Source organism: Hemitrygon akajei, chromosome 14 (assembly GCF_048418815.1).
Source record: "Hemitrygon akajei chromosome 14, sHemAka1.3, whole genome shotgun sequence".
Lineage (NCBI taxonomy): Eukaryota > Metazoa > Chordata > Chondrichthyes > Myliobatiformes > Dasyatidae > Hemitrygon > Hemitrygon akajei.
Window position 1 is genome coordinate 32812651 of NC_133137.1, and position 23419 is coordinate 32836069.

Genomic DNA, 23419 nt, shown 5'->3' on the forward strand with positions numbered 1-23419 from the left:
TTCAGCAGGCCAGGCAGTATCTATGGATAGGAGTAAACAGTCAATGTCCTGGGCTGAGACCCTTCCTTGGGACTGGAAAGAAAGGGGAGGTCAGAGTAAGAAGGTGAGGTTGGGGGGAAGGGAGGAAGAGGTACACGGTGGCAGGTGACAGGTGAAACCGGGAGATGGGGAGGAGGTGAAGTAAAGAGTTGGGAAGTTGATGGGTGAAGGAGGTAAAGGGCTGGAGAAAGGGGAATCTGAAGGAGAGGACACAAGGCCATGGAAGGAAGGGAAGGGGAGGAGCACCAGAGGGAGATGATGGGCCGGTAAGAAGAGGAGGTGTGAGAGGGAAACGAGAATGGGGAATGGTGAGAAATTGATGTCATGCCATCGGGTTGGAGGCTACCCAGACAGAATATAAAGTGTTGCTCCTCCAACCTGAGTGTGGCCTCTTCGCAGCAGTAGAGGAGGGCTGAGAGGCAGTTGAAGGCAAAATCGAAAATAATCATGTGAAGGGAGGAAATTATAGACAGGCTGGGATGAGAGGGAAAAAGAGTTCTGAAGGCAGAGTCTGGGAGCAGAATTTTGGATAACTAGACTTTCTCCATCTTTCCATGGCTTTCTCATCCCTCCATTATCCTCAGAGATTTGTCCTTCATCTGCTCACTGTCTCATTCACATGCCCACAATATCACCAAGGTGTCTGTTCCTACATTTAAAATAAATTGATGAACTCGTTACACGTGGGCACTATTGAAGAGCCAATGTTATTGGCCATCAGCACGAAAGCAGGAACAAGTCACCCACTTGGTGTGAGCCTAGACATACCTCGGACAGCCAGTGATATGCTTCTGTCTCTGAAGACATTAGTTTGGGTTTTATGGCAGTCCAACCATTTCCACACCACATAAACTGACAACATTTTATTGACATTTTTTAAATGACATTCAAATACTAAAGTGCTACAGTGAGATTTGATATTTTAGTCTACAGCACTGAAATAACGTTTAAGCAGACCATCAGGGTGACCTGGTTCTAATCTGGTTTGGTAGGCTCTGAGATGATTGACTAGGCCAACAGATGGCAGGGAAGACAGGTGGTCCAGTTCTTCCACCAGTTGCGCTAAGCTCCTGATGTTTGAATAATCCTCAAATCATTCTGAACACTCCTTCTCCCAGTGAGGGTTGTTGTACTTCTTTTTAAAAGAGTAATCCTGGAACCTTTTCCTCTCTTCATCCTTACATGAAGTTGTCTGTTTCAGAAATACGTAGTTCTTGAGGCAAAAAACATGAGCTGCCGACCAGTGGAGACAGAAAGAGTCTCTGGGTTGTGTTGTTGGTGGGGAGACGATGCTGATTCACCATCAATCATCCTGCCAGTGGCTCGAAAGGGCTTTGCAAAGACCACATAAGTGATCAGCTAACTGGCTGCATCTCTGTCTGGTATGGGTGGGGTGCGGGGGGGGGGTGGGGGGGAACATTCCACAGGATCAAAATTAGCTGTAGAAGTTGTACACTCAGTCAGCTCCATCATGGGCACTGGTCTCCTTGGCATCTTCAAGGAGTGATGCCTCAAAGAGGTGGAATCCATCATTAAGGTCCCCCATCACACAGGAAGTAGGTTCAATGTCCGTTCAGAAATCAGATGGCAAAGGGGAAGAAGCTGTTCCTGAATCGCTGAGTGTGTGCCTTCAGGCTTCTGTACCTCCTCCCTGATGGTATCAACGAGAGCAAGGCATGACCTGGGAGATGGGGGTCCTTAATGATGGATGCTGTCTTTTTGAGGCATCGGTCCTTGAAGATGTGCTAGATATTACAGAGGCTGGTGCCCATGCTGGAGCTGACAAAGTCTACAACTCTCTGCAGCTTACTTCGATCCTGTGCAGTAGCCCAGACGGTGATGCAGCCAGTCAGAATGCTCTCCACCATACATCTGTAGAAATTTTCAACGGTTTTTGGAGATACACCAAATCTTCTCAAACTCCTCATGAAATATAGCTGCTGTCGTGCCTTTTTTTGTTGCTGCATTGATAAATTGGATCCAGGAGAGAACCTCAGAGATATTGACACCCAGGAATTTGAAATAGCTTACCCTTTCCATCTCTGAACCTTCTACAGGGACTGATGTACATTCCCACGTGTTACCCTTTCTGAAGCCTTTGGCCCTCCTAACGTTGAGCTCAAAGCTGTTTCCACCCCAGCTCAGGCTGAAGCCTTCACCCCTTATCCATGCAGAACCGACAGTTCCAAACATCAGCTAGCTGCTGCTGATGGCTATTCATCCAGAGCAAGGTCTGGCCTCCTCTGTTCACCCTCATAGCTCCAAGAGTGACTGGCCTCTTGGTCAGCTTTATCACAAAGACACGAGAAAGGGAAAGGTTGTCAAATCATGAACACGGTACAAAATGCTGTAAGAACTCAGCAGGTCAAGCAGGAGAGGAATAAACTGTCGATGTTTCAGGATAAGACCCTTCATCAGGACCTGAAACACCCACAATCTCAATGGGAGTTGCTGGGTGCTGCAAAACAGAGGGGAATCTAGGTGACATTCCCCAGCCGGACAGGAAGCCCAAAACATCAACTGTTCATACCTTTCCATAGGTGCCTCCTGATCTGCTGAGTTCGCCCAGCATTTTGTGTTTGTTGCTCTGGATTTCCAGCATCTGCAGATGACTAAAGTCTCCCTGCAAAATGCTGGAGGAACTCAGCAAGCCAGAGGCAGCATCAATGGAAAAGAGTAAACAGTCGACGTTTTAGGCCAAGATCCTTCATCAGGACTGGAGGAAAAAAAGATGAGGAGCCGGAGTTAGAAGGTAGGGGGAGGGGGGAAGGAGAGACAAAAGGTGATGCGTGAAACCAGGAGGACAATGGAGGGGTGAAGTACAGAGAGATACCGGGCTGGAGAAGGGGGAATCTAATAGGAGACAGAAGGCCATAGAAGAAAGAAAATGGTGAAGGGGGGTAGTATAGTGAGTGTTATTACTAACAACAGTCATTGGCATTAAGGTAACAATTATAATGGATTTTCAAACTTACCAACACGTAACCAAAGGGACTGAGAGTGTCCATAAAGAGCTCGCTCCATTGGTCGGTGAAGATGGCATCCTTTAGTCTTTTATTGATCATGGAATTCACTTCCTGCAAACTTCAAAAACAAAAAAATAATTACATTTGTTTTACAGAATTTGTTTCCTCATTTGGAAGTGACCTGTCTGCTCAACCAGCTCAAGAAATTAGGACCTGTCAGGTTAGATTTCCTCCATGTTTGCATTATTTCATTTTATTTAGAGATGCTGTGCTGTAACAGGCCTTTCTGGGCCAACGAGCCCATGCCACCCAATTTCAAAGTTCAAATTACATTTATTATCAAAGTATGTATACTATAGGAAACCCTGAGATTCGTCTCCTTACAGACAGCCACAAAACAAAGAAACCCAGTGGAACCCATTACAAAAGATCATCAAACACCCTGAGTGCAAAAAAAAGAGAAAATTCTGCTAACAACAGAAAGTAAGCAAATAACATCTAGAACTGAAGTTCACAAGAGCCAGTCACAGCTGATCCAAGAACCCGGAAGATGTAGGCCACAGCCTCAGTTCAGCACAGAGATGAGTAAACCTCGTGGAGCAGAGAGCCGAACACTGACCCATCCCTCACCTCTAGCCCTGACACCCTGACCCTTATAATCTGGCCCAGTGCTCAAATCGCCCAAATTATCACCTCATTCCTCACTCATGGACCTGGCACTGTCACTTCGATAGGCTCTCAGGCCTGGGACCTGCTGCTTCGATAGGCTCTCAGGCCTGGGACCTGCTGCTTCGATAGGCTCTTGGGTCTGGGACCTGCTGCTTCGATAGGCTCTCGGGCCTGGGACCTGCTGCTTCGATAGGCTCTTGGGTCTGGGACCTGCTGCTTCGATAGGCTCTCGGGCCTGGGACCTGCTGCTTCGATAGGCTCTTGGGCCTGGGACCTGCTGCTTCGCTAGGCTCTCGGGCCTGGGACCTGCTGCTGCTGCTGCTACATGACCTTCCTGTTTTGGCCTGGTGCTTAAATTGGTCAAACATCGGCTTGTTCCTCGCCCTCAGGCCCAGGCCCCACCTCGACTTTGCCTTGCCCTGGTTCTGCTGCTTCGAATCAGCTCCAAGTCGGCTCCAACATTGGCCAAATATTGTCTTGTTCCACACTCTCGGGCTCAGACCCTGCTGCCTCGACTCATCCCTTGTACACAACGTTGCAACCATCCTGCACCTTTGAGACTTCAGCTCAGACTGCAGAAATGCCAGGTCGTAAAGGCGGTTCAAAAGCTCAACTCTGAAAAGGGAGTTATAGGCTACAGATTGCAGTGATCATATCTGAAAAAAAGTGTGACTAAAAAATTAGTCAGTAGTTTTGTTTGCCGCTGGAAAGTCATCGCTGTGCTGCACCAGCACCATCTTAAATCCAATTACACCCATGTGACCAATTAACTGGTAAACCTTTGGAAGATGGGAGGAAACAGCAGTGTCTGGTGGAAGCCCTTGTGGGCATAGAAAGAATGTACAAACTCCTTACAGACAGTGCGGAATTGAACCTGGGTTACTGGCACTGCAATATGCTAACTGTGCTGTCCTATTGTTGAACGAAAGGTCTCCTGGCAGGCTGGGAAAGAAAACACAAATCGCCCAGATTAGCCTCTGTTTATCAGCAGCCAGCAAGTCAGTGTTGAATGAAGCTGTGTTCATCTGGGATTCTACTGCCAATCGCCCCTGGTTGCCAGCATTGTCTCTCTACCTAAGCTCCCAAGGAAGGAGCCCGGAAGGTCCACATGGCTTTTTCATAATGTTGCATTGCAGATCTGAGGCTCCTTCAGTCCTGTGCAGACACAACGGTGAGCTAACAGTTTACCTGAAAGCTAATGGGAGTGCTATTGTTGTGACTGTCAACGAAAGCCACCGGAGTGACACAGCTAGTAGTAAAAATGTCTTTATTCAGCACACACAAGCTGACAGTATTTGGAGTCACTTTGGAGAGAGAGGATCCCTGATCCAACATTACAACACATTTTTAAATGCTATAGATCAAAGGTAACAGCTAGACAATTTCTATTGTCACAATGCATTCATGATGCTTCCTTTGAGTTACATATAATTTTAAAACACCGAGATCTCCAGACACCCAAAATGAATATTAATCACTGCTGTCCCTGCACATGCAAATATCTCAGATCAATGGGATGTTTCCAGGTTTCCAATCATTCCCAGTCTGCAGCTCCAGGAAGACCATTGTCCTGAGCCACATTTTGAATTCAATCTACAATCCATATTCAGATCTGTAGACTGGTTGCTGTTGAAAGTAGTATTTGCTATATTCCATAAACTCCAGAATATGCCCCAACACTACTTCAGTGAGAAGTTGTGGAGAAAGTTTAAAGTGCACTTTTGAAGTTCAAGAATAGTGTACAATTTCAGCAAAATGGCTGGGAGGGAACAGCAGGCAGATTGAATTAATTTAGGTTCCTGTGTGATGCTTTGTGACATTTTTAAAAGAACATTTTCAAAGGAGTAACAGGCAGACACACACGGAGCAGACAGCTGGGCCGAGGAAGGGGAAGAACAAAAGCACATTTTAATCACAGTGAGCTTCCTGGATTAAAAGCAGAAAAGGAAAGAAAAATTGCTGGTGTCTTGGAAAGAAAAGTCAAAAAATGCCTTGTGTAGGAAAGAGGTAAGCACAGTTAATGCCAGCCTTCTCAGAGCGGTCCAAATAAGCTTCTGAAGGCCATAGCCAGACTATTTGGAGCACACATTTTGGGCTAGGCCTTCATATATGCTCTCAAATCCACAAGAGTTGGAGATAATGGGATTGGAGGGTTTGAGTTGTAAGGAGAGTAGGGATAGGACGATAATCACTGAGAATTCCATCCCTGGCACAGGTCAAGAAAAGACAATGATGTAACCATCGATTCTGAAATGAGGTGATGAGTGAGCTTCTGTGGATAAGGGTGTGGCAGAGCAGACTTACTGTGGGAACACTTTGTCAGATATGTTCCAATCATTAAATATACTCAAGTGCTTTGCGTGCCACAGTTCCTGAGGAGACATTGGATTGCACTGAGGAAGAGAAAAGTTAAAAGAAGCGAGTGGGGGTTGCCAGCACATTTTGTGCATCACGGTCCCGAGGAGACATTAGATTGCACAGAATGAGGCACACGGCGAGGTCTAATAAAAAGAGGTTAGGTTTAAGCAGAGCAGCCATTGTATGAGTGGGCCAGTGTTAGAGTGGGGAGTTGAGGTTTTTGGCTCATTGAGGCTTCAGTAAGGAGAGGTGTAGGCAGTAGGTAGATATTTTTGTCGATGTTTATTCTTTCTTGTTGCACATTCAGAGCAGTGAGGATGCCACACATGATGACCAAATGTTCCTCTTGTGGGATGTGGGAAGACAGGGAGACCTCCAGTGCCCCTGACCACTACACCTTCAAGAAGTGCATCCAGCTGCAGCTTCTAACAGACCGTGTGAAGGAGTCAGAGCTGGAATTGGATGAACTCCACATCTTTCGGGAGGCGGGGTTGATAGACAGGGCACACTGTACAGAGGTAGTTGCACCCAACGTGCAGGACACAGGCAACCAGGTGACCGTCAGGAGGGGGAAAGGGGATAGGCCGCCAGTGCCGATACCCTGTGGCCGTTCCCCTCAAAAAGGGTCTACCACTTTGGATAGTGTACAGGGGTTTTAAACTTGTACAGGTCATAGGGTAATACTGCCTGGAAGCAGTCCGTTCAGCCCAGCTCCTCCATGCTGACCAGGGTGCCCACCTAAGGTGGTCCCAATTGGCCTGTAACTCTCCTTTCCCATTCATGTACTTATCCAAATGTTGCTATTGTACCTGCCTCAATTACTTTGTCTGGGAGCTCATTATATGTGGAAATTAAAATCTCCGGGCAATGTATTGAAGGAAAGTACAGAGACTGGCTGGACTGAAGGATAACATTCTTCCCTTAACCAATATTATAAAATATAAATTGACTGGGACTGCTGTTAGTTGGACCGTGCTGTTAGAAAAATGTGTTCTGTTTGTTGATATAGCACAGTGGCCACACATCAAAGGAATTCTGTCCAGAGTTAATGCTGTATTGTCAGCGCGGGGCAGGCGGCAGGAGAAGATAGGCACACAAGCTATGATTTTCCACCATTAAAATTGCAGGCTGCTTTCACATAATGGGTTTACTGAAGCAAGGAAATGTCCTTTATATGTTGTGTGGGAGAAAGGTCGGTTACCAAGGGGTGCGGATTTTAGATAATAGGAAAATGATTCAGAGGGCACGTGCTCTTTATTTCTGTAATGTGAAGTGAATTCATCTGATCTAGAATTTACTGACTTAAAGCATAGCAGAAGCAGAATTGATCAGAGCTTTCATGCAATCAGAAACAGAAAATGCTGGGGACACTCAGCAGGCAAATGTGATGTTAGTGTTCATTTCCAGAGAACCAGAATAGCAATTTCTGAGGTAGGGACATGTTTGGCACAACTTTGTGGGCCAAAGGGCCTGTATTGTGCTGTAGGGTTTCTATCTAAATTTGAGACTTTATAACACATTGGTGAGGCCCCACCTGGAGCATTGTGTGCAGTTCTGGTGAGGGTTCAAAGAAAGTCTACAAAAACGACTCCAGGATTCCGTGTATAAAACCTGACATCCTTCCTATACTTTCCTCCAAACACCATAAAATTATACTTTCTTGTGTTAGCCTGGGTGGTGGGGTGGAGCTTCACCTCTACCAAAGGAGGTGTAAGGCTCTCCGCTAGCCTGCGGGTCACCCTCGGGCAAGGTGTAGCATCTGCTTAGCCCCCGATCAGGGTCATGTGAAGCCATGGGAGCAGGTGGTGGAAGGTCGTATGAGCAGCTGGTGCATATCACAAGTCCTGGTTATGTGACCACTGACACCAGGCAGACAATCTCTGAAGAGTATTGATAATGGCTGGGCTCACCCATCTTGTAAAGACACTGTCCAGAAGAAGCCAATGGCAAACCACTTCTGTAGAAAAATTTGCCAAGAACAATCATGGTCAGAAACCGTGATCACCTACGTCATACGACATGCCACATAATGATGTAATAGCCGTTTCCGCCTGGGGTAAGGTCACAAGCTGTCCACTCTATCTACACCCCTTGTCACCTTATACACCTCTATTACATCACTTCTCATTTTTCTTTGCTCCACAGAGAAAATCCCTAATTTGCTCAACCTTTCTTCATAAGTCATGCTCTCTAACTCAGGCAGCATCATGGTAAACCTCTTCTGCACGCTCTGTAAAGTTTCCACATCCTTCCTATAATGAGGCGACCAGAACTGAATACAATACTCCCAAGTGTGGTCCAAACAGGGTTTTAAAGAGCTGCAGTATCACTTTGTGGTTCTTGAACTCAATCCCACAAATAATGAAGGGCAACACACCAGAGACCTCCTTAACCACCCTGTCAACTTGCACGGCAACTTGGAGGGATCTATGGACGTGTGTTTGTAGATCTCTGTACCGCATGCTGTCATGATCATATCTGGATTGTGGTTAAGGCAAGTACATGGTGCAACAAAGAGAGTGAAATGAGCCTCCAATTAAGTTGTGTTTTTGAAGCTCTGCTCACCAAGCTACATACAATGGGAAATAAACTTACAAGCAGAGTTAAAGGAGTCCTCAGATTTCCAAAGGTTCCCTACCTTTTTATGCCATGGGCCAATACCATTAAGTAAGGGGTCCGTGGACCCCAGGTTGGAATCCCTGATGTATAGCCTGCCATTGGGAGACTAAAGAGAAGCAGATGGAGGTTCAGTGAATGTTGAATTGCACAGTTCCAAGTCCCCTTGTACTTTGTATTGTGTTATGCCACCCAGCACTGATTCATTATAATATTCTTGGTCCTCCAGTCCAAATACTCACAGTTAGGTATCGTCTGAACTTAAAAAAAACACCGAGGTATCTAGCAGATTCCTCGTCTGTCCTACCATAATGTGCGCGGGGGACGTGTTGCCCTCTGCCGGCACTGCCACAGCATGGAATCACGGGTGTCTGTGAGGGTGTCTCAGCACTGAGATCAGGGCTCTGCAGTGTTCTGGTGGTCAGTCATGGCTGGGGACGGACCACGTGTCCAATGGCCTCTCTCATCAGCGCCTGTTGGATGTGATGGAATCTACTGCCCAACGTAGAGTGCAGCTCTGAACGGCTGCACCACTCACCATGGCCAAACCAACACCGGACATCACCGGCAGTCCCTCCACCCCAAAGGCAAGCGGCAATTCAGGAACAATGCACACACAAAATGCTGGAGGTCAGGTAGCATCTATGGCTGGGGTGGCCAAACTTACTTAATGTAAGAGCCGCATACGATTAACTTCAGATGTCTGAGAGCCGCAAGACATGAACAAAATTTACACACACGTTTTTATTGTTACATACACAACGGTCTTCCCATTTAAGCATATGAAATTGACAATTTCAAGGACAGATTTCATAACATCTTCATACTTGAAGTATCTGGCTGCCAGGTGTTCACGATGAATAATGCAACGAACAGGGAGAAACTCTGGAAAGCTGGGATCACTTTTCATACGTGCAATTAATCCTGCATTTTTCCCCACCATTGCAGGTACTCCATCTGACGAGTTTATTCAATGGAACATCAGCATTTGTTACGGAGCTCAGCAGGTCGGGCAACATCGGTTGAAATGAGCAGTGAACATTTCGGGACTAAAGGAGGAGGGGGCAGGAGCCCTATAAAGAATATAAATAAATGTCCATTCCAGGACATCTCAAACGTCCTCTTTCTTTAAGAATCGTGGTTTCCCTTCTGCCATCATCAATGATGCCCTCAGCCACATCTCCTCCATTTCCTGCACTTCAGCCCTCACCCCATCCTCCCGTCACCACAACAGGGACCGTGTTCCCCTTGTCCTCACCTACCACCCCACCAGCCTCCGGATTCAGCATATTATCCTCCACAACTTCCGCCACCTTCAACAGGACCCCACCACTAAGCACACCTTTCCCTCTCTACCCCTCTCTGCTTTTCACAGGGATCATTCCCTCCGCGACTGCCTGGTCCACACGTCCCTCCCCACAGAACTCCCACCTGGCACTTATCCCTGCAAGCGTAAGTGCTACACCTGTCCCTACACCTCCCCTCTTACCACCATTCAGGGCCCCAAACAGTCCTTCCAGGTGAGGCAACACTTCACTTGTGAGTCTGTTGAGTTAATCTATTGCATCCGGTGCTCCCGGTGCGGCCTCCTCTACATCGGGGAGACCCTACACAGATTGGGGGACCGCTTCGTCGAGCACCTCCGCTCCGTCCGCTACAACAGACAGGATCTCCCGGTTGCCACCCACTTCAACTCTGCTTCACATTCCCATTTGGATATGCCCATACACAGCCTCCTCTACTGCCATGATGAGGCCAAACTCAGGTTGGAGGAGCAACACCTCCATATACCATCTGGGTAGTCTCCAGCCCCTTGTCTGAACATCGAATTCTCCAACTTCTGGTAATTCCCTCCCTCACCCTTCCCCAATCCCACTTTCACTCTGCCTCCTCTTCCAGCTGCCTATCACCTCTCTCATGATTCTGCCTTCTTCTACTACCCATAGTGCTTTCCCCTTACATTCCTTCTTCACCTCTCTGGCCTATCCCCTCCCTGCTTCCTCTCCCCCACCCCTTGATCATCCCTCTGATTGGTTTTTCACCAGGCACCTACCAGCCTTCTCCTTCCCACCTCCCCCCACCTTCTTTATAGGGCCCCTGCCCCCTCTTTCTTCAGTCCTGACAAAGGGTCTTGGCCCGAAACGTTGACTGCTCATTTCCACGGATGCTGCCCGACCTGCTGAGTTCCTCCAGCTTGTTTGTACATGTTGATTTGACCACAGCATCTGCAGTGTACTTTGTTAAGGCTCTGTCAAACGCATTTTTAATGTCAACACCACAAGTTGTTTATTTTAATGCCACCAAGTCCAACATCTCTTCTTTCACAGTTACATCAGAGGAAACATAACAAATAAATATCGCCAGTTGTGGGTTATCTTGTATGTCTGTAGTTTCATCAAGAGCTGAGCTGAATGCAAGGGAATTCTTTACATCATTTTGCATTTTGCCTGCAACATCAGCACTGATCTGGGAGATAGGCCTCTCTGTAATGTGGCGTGGAACTGGTGTTTGTGCTATTAGTCACTGAAGTTTTGTGATATTTGGATCTAATACTGAAACAACTTCAGCTATATTCTTCTTAACAAATCTGCCATCAGAATATGGGCATTTAGCACGAGCAATATTCCATAACGAAACTAGCTTCAGTTGTTGTATCGGCTTCCTTACTGAACGTTGTCAACAGTGTCTGCTGGCTATTTAGAGATGATTTTAACACAGTTAATTTGTTTTTCTGTCATTCGGATTTACGTGGATAATCAGCCGAAAAGTTTTTGTGATTTGTTTCATAGTGGCGTTTCAAATTACTGGCTTTGTAATGACTGAGTGACACATTGCAGATAAGACACAAAGGTTTACCTCCTTTAATGGTGAATGCAAAATCTTCCTCCCGCTGTGGCTTAAAATGTCTGTTTTCATCTACATATTTTTGTTTCTTACAATTTGATGACGCCACCTTCCTTCACAAAATTTTCACCGACACTTGTAAACAAAACTTGTACCCGCAGTGTACCAACTAGGTCTGCACAACTCAGCGTCCTGTGTTACACTGTGTTAATGTGCATGACGTGAGTGAGGTCGGGCCTAGACTCACGAACACGCTGAGTGCCAAACGACGCAATTCCTCCAGCACTTTAAGGTATATTGCTCATGTATTCCAGCATTTGCAGAATCTCGTGTATTTAGGGGGCAATTCATGGTTGCTGGAGCCTTTTGGAGGGCAGGGGGTTAGGCTTTGTTCCCAACAGTGCTGTTGGTATCGTATCTCTCTGTACAGAATGCTACAATGACTCCTTTTAACAGTGATTCCATTCCTGAGAATTTAGTCATAGAGGGGTACAGTCTAGGAGAGTTATTTACAGAATCATGAAGACCCAGCTCCCCTCACAATACCTTTGATAATATTCATCACAACCTGAGAGGAATCAGGTTCACCACTGACCTCATCCCAGAATGCCAAAGTGAGGATCGATGTCTCTGGGCTGGAGCAAGGACCTGTTCTTCAGGCAGGTGACCGCTGCTCTGGAGAATGTCAGGTACAAGGCCGAATGAGGCAGTGGGCCCAGGCCCAAGAGCATATCAAATCTGCAGGGCCCGAGTCCAAGAGCAAGGAATGAGCAAAGGACCAGGCTAGACTGAAATGGTCAGGTTGTCGGGGCTGGAGCCAAGGGATAGGGCAATCCAGCTCGCTGCCCCGCAGCGTTTACCTATCTCTGCGCTGTGGCCTGAGTCGGTCGCAGTGATGACTAGCTTCCTGCTTGTGGACTTACTTTCCTGAACTTCAGTTCTAAATGTTATTTGCTTGCACAATTTGTTTTTTTTTCCTGCACATTTGGAGTTTGACAGTCTCCTTTTCTAATGGGCTCTGTTGAGTTTGTTTTGTGGCTGCCTGTAAGGAGACGGATCTCAAGGTTGTATATAATATACAAACTTTGGTAATAAGTGTAAGAACAATTTTAGGCTCAGCTGAGAAGCCCTTCCCTGTAGGACAGATGCTCAGCATTAGCGATTGCCAGTGATGCAAGAAAACCGCGGGCGAGCACAGCTCTGAAATTATTCAAAGATTCAAAGTGCATTTATTATCCAAGTACGCACACAGAATACAACTCTGAGATTCGTCTTCACACAGGCAGCCACGAAACAAAGAAAACACCACAGAACACGTTCAAGAAAACATCAAACGGCCAGTGCACGAGAAAAGAACAAACTGCGCAAACGGCAAAAAGCAAGCGAACAACACAGAGAATATTGAACATCAAACCAAGAGGCCCGTAGTATTCAGAGTAGTTCAGTTCAGCACCACGTCACTATCCCACTGCAGGCTGCAAGGCAAAGCTTTGATTCAGGAAGGAAGCAGTTCAGAGTAAATGGAAGATAACAGCATCAGTCTGAACTAAACTGGAGATGATCTAGACTGGAATGGTTTTTTTAAATCTGAGCACGTGGTCTCCCATTCCATTTTTCATGCCTTGAAGGTGTACCACTACACTAAAGGATCAAATGCCATGTAACCCACAACCTGTTCTTTCAGTGCTGATCTCCTGTGGCTTCATAAACACATACAAGAACAGTATCTCTACTGCGCATCTGTTTCTGGTGTTGTTTGCTTTCATCCTGTCTGCATATCAGCTGCAAATCTTTCCACTGTCTCTCCCTCACCGCTATAGAGGAAGTTTCTTTCCCAGTGTCTCTATGTGGCTTTGACACGTTCCCTTCCTGAGATCATGGCAGCACAGTAGGTAGCGGTTAGCGCAATCGCTTTACAGCGCGCCCGCAATCAGAAGATAGGGGGTTTGTTTCCCGCCCCTGTCTGTAACGAGTTTGTACATTCTCCCCATGACTGCATGGGTTTCCTCCTAGTGCTCCGGATTCCTCCCACATTCCAAAGAAATGTGAGCTGTGGGCATGCTACGCTAACGACAGGAGTATGGCAACACTTGCGAGGTGCCACCAGCAAACCCACAGACTGTGTTGGTCATTAGCGCAAAATGACACTTCTCACTGTATGTTTTCGACACGTGACAAATAACGCTAATTTCTTTCATCTTTATTTCCTTTCAATTCTAATTGTAGGTGTAAGGGGTTTCTTCTTTTATGTTACTGTGGTACTACATATACCTGTCTGGACACACCCCCCCGCTGACTGCTCCTGTGGCTCCTCCCACAGACCCCTGTATAAAGGCGGTTGGAGGCACTGCTCCTCCCTCAGTCTCCAGGATGTTGTGTGGTGGTCTCTTGCTACTAATCGTGGTCTCTTGCAGCTAATAAAAGCCTATCGTTCGCCTCCCGTCTCCGAGAGTTATTGATGCTGCATCAATTTTATTAGCTGCAATTTTAAAACATGGAAAGCATTTTACGCCCAGATAATTGGACATTGATCCTCAATCTCCCGAAGCAGCCATTGCCTTTGAACTCTGGCTTGCGTGTTTCCAATCGTACATGGAAGAGATTCCCATGACTGAGCCTGCTATCATGCACAGAGTTCTCCTCTCCAGGGTCAGTCCGCAGATGTACTCCCTTATCAGGGACCTGCCGACCTACCAAGGGGCACTGGACACCCTCAAAAGACAGTACCTGCGGCCGGTGAACACCGTCTACGCAAGACATCGCTTAGTGACGCGGCGGCAGCGGGCCAGAGAGTCGAGCGCTGAGTTTGTCCGGGCCCTACAGACACTCGTGCGGGCCTGCGACTGCAGGGGACTGACGGCGGAACAGCATGCGGAGCTCCTGGTATGAGACGCCTTCGTTATGGGGATCAGGTCAGTGTATGTGCGCCAGCGGCTGCTGGAAAATGCCGATCTTACCTTACAGTCGGCGATCGAGCTGGCCGACACGCTGGAGGCTGCTTTGCACAACACTGACGCTGTCCAGCCGCGCAATCTCCTGCCGGTCCCATGGACGCTGCAGACCCCGCCACCCGCCGGCGAATCGACCACAGCTGCTGCCACTCGCGAGTCCGTGAACTCCCCGCAAACCTCCGGCGAATCGACCACAGCTGCTGCCAGTCGCAAGTCCGCGCATTGTTACTTCTGCGGACTTGAAAAGCACCCCCGAAAATGCTGCCCGTCCTGAGAAGCTACCTGCTCCAGCTGCGGAAAGGGGGGCCACTTCGCCAAGGCCTGTAAGTCCAAACCACGAGTGGGGTCGAGCAGCGCCGCGTGCGAGGCATGGGGGTCGCCATCTTGGTCACCGCCATCTTGCCTGCCCGCCTCGTGCGAGGCATGGGGCGGCCATCTTGCCTGCCCACCTCGTGCGAGGCATGGGGGCGGCCATCTTTGTCGGTGCCACCTCGTCCCGCCTCTGACCCACGGGTGTTTACCGGACACCAAGACGGCGGTTCAACCCTGGCCTCCGTGACCCTCGACCAAAGCACTCTATACCAGCTCGCAAGGTCAATGATGGACATCCTGGTGGAGGGGCACAGGACTAGCTGTCTGTTTGACACGGGCAGCACTGAGAGTTTTATTCACCCGGACACGGTGCAATGCTGCGGACTCGTGACACAGACGGTAAGCCAGAGGGTCACCATGGCTTCTGGATCGCATTCCACAGACATCCAGGGGGGTTGTGTAGCGACATTGGTGGTGCAGGGCACAGAGTATCAGGACTTTGCGTTACTGGTCATGCCTCAACTGTGTGCCCCCGTGCTATTGGGGTTCGACTTCCAGAGCCACCTGAAAAGTGTGACAATGGAGTATGACGGGCCCCTCCCACCAATCACTGTCAGAAATCCTCAGTTTTGTGGGGTTTCGTCAAACACCCCGCTACTGACCACAAACACACACCGACCCACACATCCAACCCAGCACCATGCCAACAGCCGCGCTACTGACACCACTTGCAGCCTCTCCACCCTCAAGATCCCTCCCCCACCACTGTTCGCCAACCTGACCCCCGACTGTAAACCTGTGGCAATTAAAAGCAGGAGGTACAGCGTGGGGGAGAGGGCCTTCATTAAGTCGGAGGTGCTCAGGGAGGGGATCATTGAGCCAAGCACAAGTCCTTGGAGGGCCCAGGTGGTCGTTGTTCGAACCGGGCAGAGAAATAGCTTGGTCGTGGACTATAGCCAGACCATCAATAGGTTCACGCAGCTTGACGCGTACCCCCTACCCCGCATCGTGGATATGGTCAATCAGATAGCTCAGTACAAGGTGTACTCGACCATAGACCTGAAATCCGCTTACCATCAGCTCCCCATCCGCCTGGAGGACCGCCCCTGCACCGCCTTCGAGGCGGGCGGCAGGCTTTATCACTTCCTGCGCGTCCCCTTTGGTGTCACGAATGGTGTCTCTGTCTTCCGGAGGGAAATGGACTGGATGGTGGACCAGTGCCAACTGAAGGCCACGTTCCCATATCTGGATAACATCACCATCTGCAGTCATGACTGGCCGGATCACGACATCAACCTCCAACGATTTTTCCAAGCGGCCAATGCTCTTAACCTTACCTATAACAGGGACAAGTGTGTGTTTGGAACCACCCGACTTGCTATCCTTGGGTATGTCGTGGAGAATGGGGTCATTGGCCCTGACCCCGACCGTATGCGCCCCCTGTTGGAACTCCCCCTTCCCACCACCCTCAGAGCCCTCAAAAGGTGCCTGGGCTTCTTTTCCTATTACGCCCAATGGGTCCCTCACTACGCAGACAGGGCCCACCCCCTGGTCAAGTCCACCACATTTCCCCTCTCAGCTGAGGCCTGCGCGGCCTTCAGCCGCATTAAAGGGGACATTGCCAAAGCAACGATGCATGCGGTGGACGAGACCATTCCCTTCCAAGTAGAGAGTGACGCCTCCGACTTCACGCTGGCTGCTACCCTCAATCAGGCAGGAAGGCCAGTAGCATTCTTCTCTCGTACCCTTCAAGGCCCTGAAATTCGGCACTCCACGGTGGAGAAAGAAGCCCAGGCCATAGTAGAAGCTATTAGGCACTGGAGGCACTATCTCGCCGGCAAAAGGTTCACCTTGCTGACCGACCAGCACTCAGCTGCGTTCATGTTCAGCAACCAACAGCGGGGCAAAATCAAAAATGATAAAATTTTGTGGTGGAGAATGGAACTCCACCTACAACTATGACATCCTGTACCGGCCTGGAAGGCTCAATGAGCCCCCTGATGCCCTATCCCGGGGAACATGTGCCAGCGTGCAGCTCGACTGGATATACGCCCTCCATGCAAATCTTTGCCACCCGTGGGTCACCCGGCTTTACCATTTTGTGAAAGCTCAGAACCTGCCTTACTCCCTTGAGGAAATCAGGACGATGACCAGGGACTGCCAAGTCTGCACTGAGTGCAAACCGCACTTCTACCATCCTGAAAAGGCACAACTTATCAAGGCCACCCGCCCCTTTGAGTGACTGAGTGTCGACTTTAAGGGTCCCCTTCCCTCCACCGACCGCAATGTCTACTTTCTCAACATAATTGACAACTACTCGCAGTTCCCCTTTGCCATCCCCTGCCCCGATACCACTGCCACATCCGTCATAAAGGCCCTGCGCCAGCTCTTCACTCTGTTCGGATATCCCTGCTATATCCACAGTGATAGAGGGTCCTCCTTTATGAGTGACGAGCTGCGCCAGTACCTGCTGGCTAGGGGTATTGCTACTAGTAGGATCACGAGCTATAATCCCCGGGGGAATGGACAGGTGGAGAGGGAGAATGCCACTGTGTGGAAGGTCACACTCTTAGCCCTTAGGTCAAAGGGATTGCCGGTCTCTCGCTGGCAGGAGGTCCTCCCTGAGGCACTCCACTCCATCCGCTCCCTGTTATGCACGTCCACCAATGCCACCCCTCATGAGCGACTCTTTTCTTTTCCCAGGAAGTCTGTCACTGGGACCACCCTACCGGCTTGGCTGTCGTTCCCAGGGCCAGTGCTTCTCCGGAAACATGCGAGGAGCAATAAATACTCCCTGATGGTCAAGAGGGTTCACCTACTTCATGCGAACCCCCAGTATGCCTACGTGGTCTTACCTGATGGGCGGGAGGACACGGTCTCTGTCCGCGACCTGGCGCCCGCAGGAGCACCAGACCCCTACCCTGAACAATCCACGGTAACTATGAACCCTGTACCCACCGAGGTGTATACCCACCTGACACCACGCACACCAAGCCCTACACAGACTCCTCACGACACTCCCATACCGGGCGCCTCACACACGTATGAGGGATTACTGACGCCTCATGGGCTGACACCTCAAGTCAGGCCAGAGCCAGCACAACCACCGTCACCGGTTCAATCACCACCGGTGCTACGTAGATCGCAGCGACAGACTCGACCGCCTGATAGACTTAACCTGTAAACATACTTGTGAGAAACTTCGCCCCCATGGGGACTCTCTTTTAAAACAAAGGGGGGGTGAATGTGGTAAACTATGTATACCTGTCTGGACACGCCCCCCCCCACTGACTGCTCCTGTGGCTCCTCCCACCGACCCCTGTATAAAGGCGATTGGAGGCACTGCTCCTCCCTCAGTCTCCAGGATGTTGTGTGGTGGTCTCTTGCAGATAATAAAAGCCTATCGTTCGCCTCCCATCTCCGAGAGTTATTAATGGTGCATCAGTTACTGTGTATGTAATCAAAATGTAAGTATTGTATGTAATTAGTTTTGCTACAACAAGTGTATGGGACATTGGAAAAAAAGTTGAATTTCCCCATGGGGATGAATAAAGTATCTATCTATCTATCTAAAATGGCTTCATTGTTTGTTAAAAGTAAAAAAGCTTCTTTGTTATGCTAACTGGTGAGAGAGTGCTTTCTCTCGCAGCTTGTTTGAGTTATAGTTACTGATAACGAAAATTGTATTCATTTGTTAACCAATTGGGATAGAGGTTATTCTTTCCTGTGGGTCTGTAAGCTAGTGTTGGGTGGACTTTTGGAGAGACGGCGCGAGGGGATTAGAGGGAGAAGACACAATGTTGTATGCTGGGCGATGGTACGGTCCCCGAGCGGGGGACCGAGGCCCAGGGTTTCGGCGAGGAGAGGAGATGAGGACAGATTCGTGTGGAGCGTCTGGTCGACCACCGTTGTTGGTTCCAGGCAGCGGGTCGAGGAGGTCAGAGAGGATCGAATGGTGGCAAGAAGACGTCGTTAACTGAGCTCCAACGGTTGTGCACGAAGTGGTTTGGACTTTGATAAGTTTGGCACCTTTTACTTTTCCTTTTATATTGTATCTCTGTTAAGTACATAGTTCTAGTAAGATCTATAAAGTGTAATCATTTAATCGCATATGGTGCACTGTCTGTTATTTGGCAGGGTGGGGACATCACACAGCATCTACACAAGCTGATTACCCGGTTTGGCAGGGCCGAAGGCTGCTCCCCCAGATGGAAGCGAGCTGAGTGAGCCTGAGGCCTACCAGGAGGCTTCATAGTGGGGTTTACTTGTCCAGGATTGGATTCTGTGGAAGCTGGTGTGATCGCCCTCTTTAAATTATGCATGCTGCGGGAACAGAGAGCTGGTGTGCCTTTGTGGTTATCACTGCATGCGTGTTGGGTGGGGTGGCTGTTGGTACCCCGGAGGTCATTGTTCGAGTTCAGACTAGCGCTGACGAAATGGTGGTGGGACCATGGGCTGTCCCATGGACGAAGCCCAGGCGACAAAGAATTAATGAAGTGGAAAACCTGAAAGTTGACCTGGAAGAAGTCATTAGGAAGAAAAAGCTGGAGATAAGTTCAGTGACCACTAAACTGGAGGCTGACCAATCTTTACCGGCTGCTTTTCAGGTCAGGGTGCAAGAAGCTGGTGGAGTAACTGTGTCCCAGATGGAGATGAACATGAAGCGTGAGTCAGAACTGCTGAGACTGTGGCGAGAGTTGGAGGACTCAGAGAAGAAGCTGACGTCTTGATTGCAGGAGGCTGAAGAGGCTGCAGAGGCAGCCCAGGCCAAGTGTTTCCCTTAGGAGAAAGTCAAACAGCAGCTACCGATCGCAGAAATGAGGAAGAATACGGATTCAAAGGATGATGTGCTGGATGGGTGGTAGATGCTGCCTTTTGTTAACTTCCCCTTGATTGAGGAAGAGACCTTTGGCCCTTCTCCCACTGAGTCAGGTGTAGTGGGGAGGGCTAGCTGTGGGCAGCCTGGGTTACAGCGGGGCCCTGGACATGGGACAGGGGGCTCCAAGTGCAGTAGGGGCATGAGTGAGAGATTGAGAGAGGAGTTGGCAAGCGGACCCAAGGTATCCCCAATTGTGTCCAAGCCTGGAGAGTTTAGGTGAGGGGGTCCGGAGGTCTCAGAGGGTTAGGAAACTCCCAGATAGGTTGACCTATGTGGCGCCTGAGGAACAGGGCATGAGGTCTACTGTTTGGGGACCAATGTCACTGTTTGTACCTGGATTGGGTTTTGTGTCTGCAGGAAGGGTTGGTGAGTTATTTAGCAGTCATGAGGACATGACTAAATTTGGTGGGGGGAGAGTGTAAGGGATTTCTTCTTTTATGTTACTGCATATGTAATCAAAATGGTTTCTTTGTTAAAAGTAAAAATGCTTCTTTGTTATGCTAACTGGTGAGAGAGTGCTTTCTCTCGCAGCTTGTTTGGGTTATAATTACTGATAACGAGAATTGTATTCATTTGTTAACCAATTGGGATAGAAGTTATTCTTTCTTATGGATCTGTAAGCTAGTGTTGGGCAGACTTTTGGAGAGACGGCGCGAGGGGATTAGAGGGAGAAGACACGATGTTGTAAGCTGGGCGATGGTATGGTCTCTGAGCGGGTGTCCGAGGCCCAGGATTTCGGTGAGGAGAGGAGATGAGGACAGATTCGTGTGGAGCGTCTGGTCGACCACTGTTGTTGGTCCCAGGCAGCGGGTCGAGGAGGTCAGAGAGGATCGAATGGTGGCAAGAAGACGTCGTTAACTGAGCTCCAACAATTGTGCACGAAGTGGTTTGGACTTTGATAAGTTTGGCACTTTTTACTTTTCCTTTTATATTGTATCTCTATTAATTACATAGTTCCAGTAAGATCTATAAAGTGCAATCATTTAATCGCATATGGTGCACTGCCTGTTATTTGGCGAGGCGGGGACATCACACAGCATCCACACCAGCTGATTACCCAGTTTGGCGGGGCCGAAGGCTGCTCCCCCTAGACGGAAGCAAGCTGAGCGAGCCTGAGGTGACCCAGGGGGCTTCATAGGAAAGTGTTTCGATCAAAGATAAGCTAACTGCATCAATTCATCAACAACAAATTACATTTAAATATCACCTTTAACGTGATAAAATGCTACAAGACACAGGATGCACCAAAAAATAAATATGAATCAACTTGTTTTATCCCCCACTTCCTCATTCCCTGCTGTTATACTGTACGTTATCTGGAACAATCTGCTCTTGATATCTCTTTTCTCATTTGGTTAAATAAACGTTGATTAGCAAGTTGACAGATTAATACATATTTTAGAGAATAACTAGTTCTGCTGTCTGAAATTATGATATTACAGTATAAAGTAATAGACTTATGGAAGGGGCTGGTTGCCTTGATAGAAAAGTCAAAGTTCAAAGTAACATTCATTATCAGAGTACATACATGTTAGCACATACAACCCCGTGATCCTTTTACTGCAGGCATACTTCACAAATCTATATAATGGTAACTGTAAACAGGAACAATGAACAAGAAACTGTTCAACTGCAGATCTAAATAAAGAGCAATAAATAACAAGACAAAAGAGTCCTTAAATGAGTGTAGCTCTCCCCTATTGTTCAAGAGCCTGACGGCTGAGGGGTAGTAACTGTTCCTTGAACCTGATGGTATGGGTCCTGAGGCTCTTGAACCTGCTACCTAATGGCAGCAGCGAGAGAAGAGCATGGCCTGGGTGGTGAGGATCTTTGATAATGGATGCTGCTTTTCTACAGCAACCTTTCAATGGTTGGGAGGGCTTTTACATAGAAAAATACAACATAGTAATACAAATGTACAATTTAGCAATTTTTAATTATATAAATAAGTATGCAAGCCATGTCTTTTCCTCATCTATGTAGCAACTTTAGAGTTCTGTTCTATTAGGAATGTTGTGACCTGAGAAATAGAACAGAAGGAGAGATCTCCAAGTGTTTAATAGAGGATTTGGTTGAGTGGTCCTGAAACTCTTTTCAAAGTAACAGTATGTACATAGAATACAACTCAGAGATTCATCCTCCCACAGGCAGCCACGGAACAAAGAAACGCCATGGAACCCTTCAAAGAAAACATCGAACACCCAACAGGCGAAAAGAGAACAAACAGCGCCAACAGCAAAAAACAAGCAAATGACACACAGAATATTAAACATCAAACCGCAGAGTCCTTGAAACAGTCTGGAAATGATCAGTTTAGTTCAGTCCAGTTCACGTGTTATTATGCTACGTTAAAACATAGCAAGAGCATGTTTAACTTATTGTTCCTTCTGGACAGTAAGTATTGAAAAATAGTCTTCTACCAGCAATACCTAAATATGAGAACCAAGTTACTTAAAACATTCAATAGAATACCGAAAGCATATTAAAATTACTACTAAAATTATTTCCTCTCATCACTTCAGGACCAGGAAAAGTTGACTTAAATCCTCAGCTGTTACACCTGTTAGAGTTCAGTCCCAAAATGAAAGAGGGCAGTACTGCTGGTTGCTAATGTGGGTCAGCAGCAGCAGTGGGCCCGGCGAGCGAGACGTCAGTGAAATGGTAAAGGACTAACAAGAAAAGCAAAGGCAAATTAGTAAATGCAGCACTCCTTGGAGAACTGATCGGGGAAGCTCCAGATTTGAAGCTGATCTACTCTTCTTCAGAACTTTAAATTCCTCGGTGTTATCACTTCAGATGTTCTATCCCAGGTCCGGCACACAAGAATCATTACTTTCTTGGAAGTTTGCAAAGATTCAGCATCTCATGTAAACCTTTGACAAGCTTCTATAGCTGCACGGTGGAGTGTATACTGACTGTTTGCATCACGGCCTGGAGTGGGAACACCAGTGGAAAAGCCTGTAAAAAGTCATGGGTACAGCCCAATCCATCAGAGGTAAAGCCCTCCCCACTACTGAGTATATCTACAAGGAACACTGTCACAGGAAAGTAGCATCCAAGACCCGCACCAACCAGACCATGCTGTCTTCTCACTGCTGCCATCAGGAAGGAGGTTCGGGAACCTTGCGTCCCACGTCACTGAGTTCAAGAACAGTTATTACTCCTCAACCATCGGGCTCTTGAGCCAGAGAGGAGAACTTCACTCACCCCAGCACTGAACTGATTCCACAATCTACGGACTCACATTCAAGGACTCTATAACTCAGGTTCTTGAAATTTATTACTTATTTTTGGATTTTTTTCTTATTTTGTATTTGCACAATTTTTGTGTTTTTCACAATGGTTGTTTGTCCATCATTGTTTGCATGCAGTTTTTCATTGATTCTGCAGGTGCTGCTCCAAAATAAGCCTATTACAGCCCCTTCTGAGCGTTTATGGTGAGAATCAATTTAGACTCTTCTTCCATCTCCATCTGTAGGTAGGACTCAACTAAGACCACTTTGCTGAAGAGTTCTCCTCCAGAAAGGTTTGTAAAGATATCCGCTATCCTGGGCAGAGGGCATGTATCTACTTTCAGTACTGGAGTGATCGTGGCCTTAAAATCACCACAGATCCTGACAAAACCATTCTTCTTGGCTACTGAGACCACTGGTGTTGCCCATGGGCTCCACTCCACCTTGGAAAGAATTCTTGTAGCCGCCATGCGATCCAGCTCAGTGGGTACTTTATCACGGATGGCATAAACAGCCAGACAGGCTTTGTAAAACTTGGGTGTGGCATTTCCA

General features: G+C 48.0%; 1 protein-coding gene across 3 annotated transcripts in view; it reads right to left on the reverse strand.

Annotated features, from left to right (window-relative positions):
- inpp5jb (inositol polyphosphate-5-phosphatase Jb) overlaps window positions 1-23419 on the reverse strand; it is a 128426-nt gene that overhangs the window by 42076 nt on the left and 62931 nt on the right. For all 3 annotated transcript variants that reach the window (XM_073065768.1, XM_073065769.1, XM_073065767.1), the window contains exon 4: window positions 3015-3123. In XM_073065768.1, the coding sequence (XP_072921869.1) occupies window positions 3015-3123 (109 nt within the window). The remainder of the gene's footprint in view (window positions 1-3014; window positions 3124-23419) is intronic.